The sequence below is a fragment of the Macaca nemestrina genome, chromosome 4 (assembly GCF_043159975.1).
Source record: "Macaca nemestrina isolate mMacNem1 chromosome 4, mMacNem.hap1, whole genome shotgun sequence".
In the NCBI taxonomy this organism is placed as follows: domain Eukaryota; kingdom Metazoa; phylum Chordata; class Mammalia; order Primates; family Cercopithecidae; genus Macaca; species Macaca nemestrina.
The window spans coordinates 9,960,677-9,972,306 of record NC_092128.1 but is presented as its reverse complement, the minus strand read 5'-3'; the positions used below and the strand labels follow the sequence as shown (position 1 = coordinate 9,972,306).

At 53.5% G+C, this 11,630-nt stretch overlaps 1 protein-coding gene across 2 annotated transcripts in view; it reads right to left on the bottom strand.

The window, feature by feature from the left end:
• Positions 1–2,484: 2,484 nt before the first annotated feature.
• LOC105474851 (protein disulfide isomerase family A member 4) overlaps positions 2,485–11,630 on the bottom strand; it is a 28,459-nt gene continuing 19,313 nt past the window's right edge. For both annotated transcript variants that reach the window (XM_071094292.1, XM_071094291.1), the window contains exons 7-10: positions 7,940–8,091; positions 5,365–5,521; positions 4,619–4,852; positions 2,485–3,638 (exon numbers count right to left, since the gene is read on the bottom strand). In XM_071094292.1, the coding sequence (XP_070950393.1) occupies positions 3,223–3,638; positions 4,619–4,852; positions 5,365–5,521; positions 7,940–8,091 (959 nt within the window). In that variant the 3' untranslated portion in view covers positions 2,485–3,222. The remainder of the gene's footprint in view (positions 3,639–4,618; positions 4,853–5,364; positions 5,522–7,939; positions 8,092–11,630) is intronic.

Below are 11,630 nucleotides of genomic sequence, written 5' to 3'. Positions count from 1 at the left end.
ACCTAGGCAGGCAAGACCTGTCCTGCCTCCATTACATCATCAAAAAAAAAAAAAGGTGGAGTAGGGTAGGATAAGCACGTTTAAAAACGCAGCAACAGGCCGGGCGCGGTGGCTCAAGCCTGTAATCCCAGCACTTTGGGAGGCCGAGATGGGCGGATCACGAGGTCAGGAGATCGAGACCATCCTGGCTAACACGGTGAAACCCCGTCTCTACTAAGAAATACAAAAAATAGCCGGGCGAGGTGGCAGCGCCTGTAGTCCCAGCTACTCGGGAGGCTGAGGCCGGAGAATGGCGTGAACCCGGGAGGCGGAGCTTGCAGTGAGCTGAGATCCGGCCACTGCACTCCAGCCTGGGCTACAGAGCGAGACTCCGTCTCAAAAAAAAAAAAAAACAAAAAAACGCAGCAACATTTTGTTTTAGGTGGGTGATGAGTAAAGGGTGTGTTATCCAAGTCTCTTTTGCATATGCTGAAATTTCGTAAGTGACAAAACCCTTCATTCAGAAACCTGGGTGTCTTATCTGTCTTCTCAGGTCCACTCACCCACCCTCAGCATCTGATCAGTCTCAGAGCCCCGGAGATCCTGCCCCCTTATCCCTGAGACCCACTGGCCACCCATGCCGGAGCCTGCCCTCGCTCCCTTGCTCCTGAGCAGGAGGTGCCATAGCAGTGAGAGTGGCCTGTGCTCACATCCCGGCTCTGTTTGCTACTCAGCTCCACAACCCCCTCCTTTCTAGCTGTAAAATGACCACAAGAACCTACCTCACAGGTCACTTAAATGACACAATCTGGCAATGCTCAACACAGGTTCTGGCTTTTGCTCAAGGTGAGATAAATGTTAACTATTACTTGTTACCGATCTCAATCTCATCACATCACCTCCCTGCTTAAAACTATCAACGGTTCCCTGTAAACTAAGATAAAGCTCAAGATCCTGAATGCAGGCCCCCCCACCTGGCCCTGCCTCTCCTAACCTCAGCAACCCAGCCTCCTCGCACAGCACTCCGCGCCGCTGGTGAAGGGGAAGGAGGGAAGTTCGCCGCCTCCTCCTCCTCCCAGCTCTAGGTCTGCACCAGGGACAGTGTCCCCTCTTGGGTTCCCAAGGCCCCGTACATACCTTCATCGTGGCACCGATCATGCTGGGCTGTCATCAACCTACTTGCCGTCTCCTTTCTGAGGTCCCTCACAGGTCCAGGGTAAATTCCTTCCGAGGTCCCGCCTTTTGCAGGCAATATAGAGGGAATTGACTCAGTTAAGACACTCTTGGGCTACCTGACTTCCAGGCTGTATTTCCAAAGAGAAAACATTTTGATTTCTGCCTCAGGGCCTTTGCACATGCTGGCCCCAAGCCAGCATGGAACATTTACTCCTGGTATTTCCCAGACTTCAATATGCCTGACCCTCCTGGCATCTTCTTAAACACAGAGTAATTCAGTAGGACCGGGGCCCAGCCTAAGACTCTGCATTTCTGACAAACATGCCAGTGATACCAAAGCTGCAGGTCCCTGGACACTCCTATACTTTGCCCGGCTCAAGCCAACTCCTCCTGAGGGTCTTGGCTTAGATGTCACTTCAGAGCAGGGCTTCCCTGACACCTACACAGAAGGGAGGCCACACTGCTGTTCCTCCCCAGAGAGGGGCTGTCTTTCTCAGGGCCCTTTGAACCCACGGGACCCCTACCAGGACAGGAACCCCTTTGTTCTCACGGTACGGCGCTGAATGAATGGGACTTCTGCCTCAGGAAACAGCCTTACCCGCTGCCCTACCCCGGGTTACCACTCCAAGCTTTTTGCCAGTGTCGAGGGAAGGGCCTTGAAGAGCGAGCCCATCCCAGGACTGAGGGCCACCTGTTCTCCTGATGTGAGGGAGGTCACGGGGGTGGGGGCGGGGGGGCTGTGTGCAGAGACTTCTCACCCCACAGAGAACTCTGAGGACTTGCAGAGCATGGCGCATCCACAACTCCCAGCCTGCCCTGGCCAGGCTTAACTTTACAGCAGATAATTGAGTAAGTTCACCAAGGCTGCCCCTTCCTGGGAGACCCAACGCTTCCTGCCCCCGCCAACCTCAGCAACACACTCTCGTCATTGCTGCAAAAGCTGCCATCAGCACAAGGATTTTCACCCTTGCCACTTTTCAGTTAAAATTAGGAGCAGCTGAGTGACAGGGGAGGCGTGGGGTGAGGATGGTGATGGCTCATCTCGAACAAGCCCCCGCGACGAAATGAAGCTCAGGTCTCACTCAAATGCCCTGGAACCCTTATGGCACAGAACCACCTCTACACAAGGGTCAGTCCAGAGGAGCACCCACCCCAGCAGAAGTGCTCAGGGGAGACCTCTGAAGCCCCTCAGCCTAGGTCAGGACGATCCAGACCCACCTGTGTCTGGCAGGATGGGGGGGCTACCTGCCAGGCCTCTGCACAGCTTTAGCTACACCCCGCTCGTGCCCCACCCCGAGGCTCCCAGCACAGACCAGATGTTTTCTTACGTGGTTCTTAGTGTTCATTTTTAATCATGTTTTATTCCAATGCGACAGACTACTCTATCCTTTCCACCACCCCACAGTATCTGCGTTTGGGTCTGGGGTCCTTTCTGCTCCGGCACTGGGGCTCTCAAGAGGTGAGGCTGCCACATGGGGGGCCTCTCCCTGGAGCTGAGCCCACCCTGGGGGACCCTGGACTATGCCCCTTTGCCCCCGGCCCTTGGTTTGCAGGGAGGCCGCCTGGCGATGCCCAGCCTGAAATGGCACCCCTGGCAGGGTCGCTCAGTGGCAGCTCTCACTTTGTGCCGAAACAGGAAGCAATCAGAAACACATACCAGAAGTCCAGTCTCCTACACGGACCATTTCTCAGACAACGAAAAAGCAAAGAGCAAAATCAACATGATTTGACAAAGGAATTTTAAACCTTAAATTAAAAAAGAAAACATTTTCACACAGAATTATCTGCTTTGAGAAATAAAGAATTAGAAGGTATAAAAAAAAATTTCAAACCCCAAATAATGATAAAAATAGATGTATCCTCTATAAAAATCTGGACTAAACTATTCAGTCATTCATGGTTATTCAGTATTCAGAGCATGAGGTGAAATACCAAAGTATAAAAAATTAAAAAAAAAAAAAAAGGAATCCAACATACTGCTGTTTGTTGCCAGCCTCGGCGTGGGCGCCCTGACCACGGGCCACGCAGGGCCTCTGCTTCCTCCCACCCTCTGCAGACCTCAGGCCTTCAAAGCTCTTCCTTGGTCCTGCTCAGTTTTGTGGCATGTTCTTCTATAAACTTGCTCAAATGCTCCAGATCTCTGTCTCCACCCTCAAATTTAACTGGGTTCTTTTTGTCCCCACTGGGGGCAAAGTAGATGGTGGGGAAGCCCTCCACCTTATAGCGGTCGCTGGGGACGTCGTTGGCTGTGGCGTCCATCTTGGCAATGACCAGGCCCTTCTGGCCTTTGTACTTCTTGGCCAGGCTGCTGTACACGGGCTCCAGCTGCTTGCAATGCCCGCACCATGGCGCGTAGAACTCGATGAGGACGTCCTTCTTGGGGTCCATCACAATGGAGTCGAAAGTCTTTCCCACAACAACCTTGACGGGTCCCTTGTTGTTCTTGGGCACTGGCTGGGATTTGATGACTGGCTTCAGTTTTCCTGACAAGGAAAGCAAGGCGGGGAGGGGGCATCAGTGCTGAAAAGGCCAAAGATTCTGGGGGCTCTCTCTGGACCAGGAAGTGAGGCTGGTGTGGCCACCAGAGGGGCCAGTCACACAGCAAGAGCCTCATCTCCAAATGCCCCATCCCCCAACGGGCAGTTTATTTCTCTGGCGAGCCACTACATTCTACTCTCTACTCCTCTACTCTCTCTGTCCCTGCAAAGGCCAGAGAGGCTGCAGGTGGCTCCAGCCCAGGTCTAATGGGCCATTAGGTCCTGTCGGGAGACCATCACAAGAGTCGCTGCCCAGGCAGAGGGTTCCTGTGAGCACTGCCGCTGAGGGCCCAGGAGCCATGGTGGAGAAGTGCCAGGACAACCCACAGACATCGGACCAGCACGGTCTGCCCACAACGTGGCTGGCGCTGGGGACCTGGGGCCATGTGCTTAGCCAAGATCAATAGGCTCTATTTAAAGCCGCACAGCAAGGTGGCTGAGGGTGAAGAGACTCCGAGTCAGGCTCTGAAGCCACAAGGGGTGTTCAGCGCACCCAGACTTTGCCTTGTGTGGGCTCCATGTTCAGATGCCTCCTCTGCACACCCCAGCCTTAGTCTGGAATTCTAGCACATTGGCGCCGAAAATGTGGTAAGGCTGCTGAGTGATGCTAGATAAGCCCTGAGATGGACCCCAAATCTTGCTTTTGCTTTCAAAGTAAACACTGGGAGAACTGCCGAGAAGAAAATAATCATACTTGCAAATGTTCCTTCTTCTAAGCTATTCTGGTGCCTTGGAGTTTGGGGTCACAGTCGACCTTTCTCTGGACGAGAAGTCAGAGGGTCCCTCGGGGGTGAGAGGGGGCTGCTGGCTGACTTAGAGGGGTGTCATGCCCGTGGCCAGAGCACCAGACGCCCCACGACCTGTCTGCATTCTGTATGAGGAGCATAGCAGCTGATGGGAGACCCCAGCCCCAGCCACAGGCTCACCTTTTTTGAAAGCAGTGACAAACTCGCGGAGGGTGTCGGAGTCAAACTCCTCCGGCTCCATGGCGAACTTCTTCCCGCTCTCGTCCAGGATGGCGGCGTTGACATCCTCCCCGCTCTCGCTGAGCCCCAGGTCCTTCACCTCCCCAGCATAGTCCTCCTCGTCCGCAATGGCAAAGGTGTACTCAGGGAAGTCCTTGGCCACCTCTAGGACTTTGCTCCGCCAAAACTGAGTTGCTGAAAGGGACCAAGGGCCGTAAGCCAGGCGGCCAACACAGATCAAGTCCCAGCTCAGACTCTGAGGTCAGGCTTCAGGTCCCGTCACTAATATTCTGACATTGATCAAGCTCTGGATTTACCTCAATTGGAGGGAAACATATTTCTGGAAGGGCCCCACTTGTAACGGCAGGGCCACGGCTGTAAGCCCAACAGGCCCGTAAGACCTGTGCCCAGGTGGCACGGCCACGCCTGCCTGAGGTCAGGGGCTGGTCTAGTCCCAGCTCTGTGCCTCTGAACTCCTCCAAGTCTCAGCTACCTCAACTCTTAAGAGGGTTCTTGACTTGAATCTAAGCTCCCATCTGGCTTAAAAGGGAAGCCATCAATTAAAAAATACTCCTGAGCCACCAACGTGCAAGGTCCCCAGGCTGGGATTTCTGAGTGAGCCATGTACATACAGCCACACCTCCCTCAATACTCCATCTTGCCTGAAAGAATGAGTCCCCCCCACCCCCCAGCCCCGCAGTCCTCACCAGCTCTGTAATCAAAGCTGAAGTCCACACTGTAGTAGACAACCACCAGGGGGCGCCTGGTGTAGCGCTTAGCCTCGTTTGAGGCCTTGCGGTGGCCAACCAGGGGCAGGGCGTACTTCAGCACGAAGTCCTTGATGGCCGAGTCCTGGGTGGAGCCCTGATTCAAAGAGGGAACAGGTGAGAGGGCCCACCATCTCTCCGCCATTGTTCTTGAGTACAATGTTTGAGTGACTTCGGGGGAATGGAAACTTTGAAGGGATGAGTCTCAGGAGGCAAAACACCAGGAGGCTTGACCCCACTCAAGCGCAGCCCAGTCACTCCCTACTGTCTTTTGGGGATCCCTTCCCTCCACTGAACGGTAGGTGGCTTCTTAGGAAAAGGCAAACACACACCTTAGCCCTTTCCTTGGGGGTGTGGGCTCACTAACCCCAAAAAGAGACCACTCAAGGCAGGCCTGGCTCTTGGTGGACAGGAAGGGTTATCACAGACTGGGCTGTGTGGAACCTTCCACCTTCAGCTTGTGCGATCTTCACGCAGGGTGTCCTGAGGGCTCACACCTCACAAGGACTTGAGTCCCTCACAGACATTGCCCTCCAGGGGTGGGCACAGCAAGGTCAGCTACCCGCCAGAGGCTGTACAGCCAGCAAGTGGTGGGTGGACCTGTGAGCCCAAGGGCTCCCGTGGGGATGGGGCACTCAGGGAGGGGGCCTTGTGTGGCACTGAAGGGCAGGAGGGCCCTGCTGTGAGAAGGGAGCAGAAGGCACCCAGAGAGGAGGTGGCAGAGACCGAGGCAGGGCACGAGGCACAAAGAGGGTCTGGCGTGACAACACTGGAGGGTGGGATGTGCTGAAAAGGTGGGCAAGGAGGGCCTGGGAGGCCATGCTAAAGCACAGATAATCCGACTATCTCCCAAGTGGCAGGAGGCTGTGGAGTCTTTAACCATGACACTGCGCTGCATGCACTTCACTCAGCAGGGAAATGCCAGAGGAACTGGGAGCAGCAGCAACGAGCCCGACAGACAAGACCGCACAGATCTTGAAGCGTCTACTGAAAGTCACAGACCCCTTTCCTGGAAGATGCACTCACACACAGAGCTGTGTCTGATTCTCAGGATCCATGGCCCCACAAGCTCATCAGGACCCCTCTTTGGGCCCCAGATCTTATCTCTGGATGGAAGGAAGTGAAGCTGGGGGGAGGGATCACAGATGCCACGGTGAGTCCAGGGAAGAGGAGCTGTCCTGAGCTTCAAGTTGGCAGAGAAACAGATGGGATGGACACACAGACCTTGAGGAGCGACAGGGCTAAAGACTGAGGAAGGAGACAGAGGACGTGGGGACCAGAAAGATTCAGGGTGGTTCTCTCCAAGGTACTGCCATGTTCTGGTGCAGGCCCCTGGGATTCCTGTCCTGTCACGCCCCCTTCTCCAGGTCCCTTGAGAGCCCACAGCCCAAACAGCCAGAGTCCTGACACTATGGGCCAGTAGGACCTGGAAAGGCCCCTGTACCACAATCTCAGCTCTGCTTCCCACCAAGAGCTATGAGGTCCAAGGTGGGGGACAGAGCTCACTTCTCTGCATCCCAATCTCTGTTAAACAAAAGCTTCAAACTCAACATCTAGGATCCTTCCAAATCTGAGATCTACTCACTGAAGTGCAGGGCCCCTTCTAAAGCACTCAGAAGGCTGAACTGGCCCCAGGTTCCCCTTGGGCTGGGAACTCCCACTGCCCCTCTAGGGTTAAGAGTGTCACACTCGGCCGGGCGCGGTGGCTCAAGCCTGTAATCCCAGCACTTTGGGAGGCCGAGGCGGGTGGATCACGAGGTCAGGAGATCGAGACTATCCTGGCTAACATGGTGAAACCCCGTCTCTACTAAAAATACAAAAAACTAGCCGGGCGTGGTGGCGGGCGCCTGTAGTCTCAGCTACTTGGGAGGCTGAGGCGGGAGAATGGCGTGAACCCGGGAGGCGGAGCTTGCAGTGAGCCGAGATCACGCCACTGCACTCCAGCCTGGGAGACACAGCGAGACTCCGTCTCAAAAAAAAAAAAAAAAAAAAAAAGAGTGTCACACTCTAGGAGGATGAAGTGCAGGGGTGCAGTAAATGGGAAAAAAAGGCAAAATCCACCCACCAAGCTCAACAGCTCCCTCTGGTGAACAGAAAGGGCTGCTGTCCCTTTGTAGCCCCCAGCCCGAGCAGCCCCAAAAGACACGACTTGGCCTCAACGGAGCACCACCTGCTGGCCCAGGCCAAACCCTCAGTGGAACAGGCGCTGGAGGGAGACTGGTGATTGACTGCCAGGAGGGACGAAGGTTGGCAGCAATTGTTCTGGCAAAACCAAGTGCAGTTCTGCCAGGCCCCAGGACCTGCCAGGTGTGCGGGAGCCCCAGCCCTCCGGCAAATGCAGACCACAGGCCACCTGCAGAAAACCTGTGGGGTGGGGAGAAGGGGCTGGAAAAGGAGTTCCAGACATTGCAGACGAGAACGAAACCTCCACATTTGAAACCTCAGAGGTGGCTCCAAGCAGAGTCCTCATGCCTGCTGGGTGCCCGGGGCTGGCATGGTAGAGGGGTCTGCTTACCTGGACGTCCATCACGTGGCTCCGGGGCTCATACTTGGACTGGAATTTCTCAGGCTGCATTACAACCAACTGCCCCTGGGAGACTTTCAAGAACTTTGCAATTTCTGTGCTGAAAGCATGGTGAAATTTGTAATCTTCTCTCAGGTTGTTAGCTGAAACGTTAACAGAGTAAGATGTAATTCTGAAAATTGCCTAAATGTCTGAGTTTTAATTCGTTACCCACATCAGCCAAAGCAAATGTTCTGAAAATAACCACTGTAGGCTGGGCGTGGTGGCTCACGCCTGTAATCCCAGCACACTTTGGGAGGCCCAGGCAGGTGGACCACTTGAGGTTAGCAGTTCAAGACCAGCCTGGCCAACATGGTGAAACCCTGTTTCTACTAAAAATACAAACATTAGCCAGGTGTGGTGATGCAAGCCTGTAGTCCCAACTACTTGGGAGGCTGAGGCACAAGAATTGCTTGAACTGGGGAGGTGAGGCAGAGGTTGTAGTGAGCCGAGATCACGCCACTGTACTTTTAGCCTGGGCGACAGAGTGAGACTGTCTCAAAAAAAAAAAAAAAAAAAAAAAAAAGAAAGAAAAAGAAAAAGAAAAAAGAAAAGAAAAAAAAAAAATCACCACCAAAAATTGTGTGGATTCCTATAACTTGAACACTTGAAAGGTTTGTTTTTAAAAACTCGGTACAGGTATAATGTCTAAACCCTGGCTGGGCACGATGGCTCACGCCTGTAATCTCAGCACTTCGTGAGGTTGAGGCAGGAGGACTGCTTAAGCCCAGGAGTTAGTTCATTTATTATTTATCTGAGACGGGGTCTTGCTCTGTCGCCCAGGCTGGAGTGAAGTGGCGTGATTTCAGTTCACCGCAATCTCCGTCTCCCAGGTTCAAGCCAATTCTCCTTCCTGCCTCAGACTCCAGAGTAGCTGGGACTACAGTCATATGCCACCATGCCTGGCTGTTACATAATTTTAGTATAGACAGGGTTTCGCCATGTTGGCCAGGCTGGTCTCGAACTCCTGACCTCAACTGATCCACCTGTCTTGGCCTCCCAAACTGCTGGGATTACAGGCATGAGCCACCGTGCTCGGCCAAGCCTAAGAGTTTAAGACCAGTCTGGGCAACATGGTGAGACCCCATCTCTATAAAGATAAAATAACAACAACAGGCCAGGCACAGTGGCTCAAGCCTGTAATCCCAGCACTTTGGGAGGCCGAGACGGGCGGATCACGAGGTCAGGAGATCGAGACCATCCTGGCTAACACGGTGAAACCCCGTCTCTACTAAAAAATACAAAAAACTAGCCGGGCGAGGTGGCGGGCGCCTGTAGTCCCAGCTACTCGGGAGGCTGAGGCAGGAGAATGGCGTAAACCCGGGAGGCGGAGCTTGCTGTGAGCTGAGATCCGGCCAGCCTCGGCGACAGAGCGAGACTCCGTCTCAAAAACAACAACAACAACAACAACAACAACAACAACGACAAAAGCCAGTAAAGTTCACTGAAAAACAGCTAATTTGCCAGGAGCTGCTATTGACTGATGTCTGTAAGCAGCACGGATTCTTTGGCAGGCAGAATGTTCTGGAGCCCACATGAGCAGCACACAGTCCTATATCCCTATGTTGAGTTTTCACGTCCAGCACCCTTCATGGAGGTTTAAATCTCCCTTCCTCGAGTTGGTGGGCTGCCTGTTTGTGGGCTGGAGCTCCGAATGAAGTTCTTTGGCTAAAGATACTTTTACTTAAATCTGTGAAAATGCATGATGAAACCCCATGGTCTGAGGGTACCCTTCCACAGAGCTGGGCAAACTTTCTGAGAAGGACTAGAGTGAGTAGTTTCAGCTGTAAGGACCACATGGTCTGTCCCAACTGCTTAACTCTGCTGCTGCAGTGTGAAAGCAGCCGGACAGGGTGTGAACACAGCAGTGTTCCAATGAGATGTCACCTGCAAAGACAGGCCATGGCCAGAATGGGTGTGGGGGCCACAGTGTCAACCCCTACCCTAGATCCTACAGGTAAACGCACCTTCAGTCCCTCCCCATTCTCCTCCCCAAGGCATCCAAACTCATCCTGGGCTGATTTTGAGATTTAAACATTGGGTGTCACCCCACCCTTGAAGGGCTCTTGCTCTAAAGGTTTGTGACTCCCAGCTGGGTTATAGGACACACGTGGCTGAGATGGTAAACCATGTTTTTGGGAGGGCAGGGGATGGGAGCAGCCTGGATAAGCTTGTGGCTTTCAGAGTCACATGGACTTAGATAATAGTTTTGTGACCTACTAACTATGTAGCTTTAGGCTTGTTAGTTATTAGCCTTCCCAGCCGCAGGTCCTTCTCTGTAAAACAGGGGCATTAAAATCCACTAAGTAAGGCCACATGGGCTGGGTGCTGTGGTTCATGTCTGTAATCCCAACACTGTGGGAGGCCAAGGCAGGAGGGATCACTTGAGCCCAGGAGTTCCAGACCAGCTGGGCAACATGGCAAAACCTCGTCTCTACAAAAAAAAATTAGCTGGATGTGGTGGCGCTCACCGGTACTCCCAGCTACTTGGGAGGCTGAGGTGGGAAAATCACCTGAGCCTAGGGAGGTCAAGGCTGCAGTGAGCTGAGATCACACCACTGCAGTCCAGCCTGGGCAACTGGAGACAAACCCTGGTCTCAAAATGAATAAATAAATATCTAGATGGTGTCTGTTCTAAGCCTCCAGGTGTCCCAGGGATTTGTTGTCAATTGGCTTCAGGCAGACACAGACCCGCATCAAGAACTTCACTTCCTGCCCACCCCAGGACCACAGACCCTTTCATCCCACAGCCGCCCCTCACTGCTCCAGCCCTGCCAACCTGTCTGTAGAACATCTTACGTCCCTGGGGCTACTCTCTCTCTCATAAGCAGGCAGACACAGCAGGCCCAGTGACTCTTGCCCCATCTGCAGCCCTAACCCTGCCCAAGCCAAATCACAGACGCTGACTTCTAGGAATGTGGTGCCAGGCCCGCCTGGGACCCACTGCACCGGAACCTGCATTTTAACAAATTCCCTGGGGATGTCAGTGCACATCAATGCATACAACTTACAGTCAAGACTTGGGGCTAGGGACTCCCCTGCTGCTCATAACCCTGGGTGGGTTGGGGTTTCCTTCTGGAAGTTTCTTCCTGACTAGTTAGGCGTGAATAACAAGGCCACCTAATTAACAGACGAAGGGAACTGAGCTCTACTGGTTTTATACATTAATCTGCATTTGACGTACGCACAATTGTTATTGTGCAGCACAGAATTAGCACTGAGTAGCAAGCTGTGCGTTTGAAAAATTATAATTGGGCCGGGCGCGGTGGCTCAAGCCTGTAATCCCAGCACTTTGGGAGGCCGAGACAGGCGGATCACGAGGTCAGGAGATCAAGACCATCCTGGCTAACACGGTGAAACCCCGTCTCTACTAAAAAATACAAAAAACTAGCCGGGCGAGGTGGCGGGCGCCTGTAGTCCCAGCTACTCGGGAGGCTGAGGCAGGAGAATGGCGTAAACCCGGGAGGCGGAGCTTGCAGTGAGCCGAGATCGCGCCACTGCACTCCAGCCTGGGTGACAGAGCCAGACTCCGTCTCAAAAAAAAAAAGAAAAATTATAATTGGTTAGCACTTAGCCAAGCTGGTTTTGGTGGAGGGGTAGAGGGTGGCACTCAGAAGACACTGATGAGGATGGTAAGGACCCT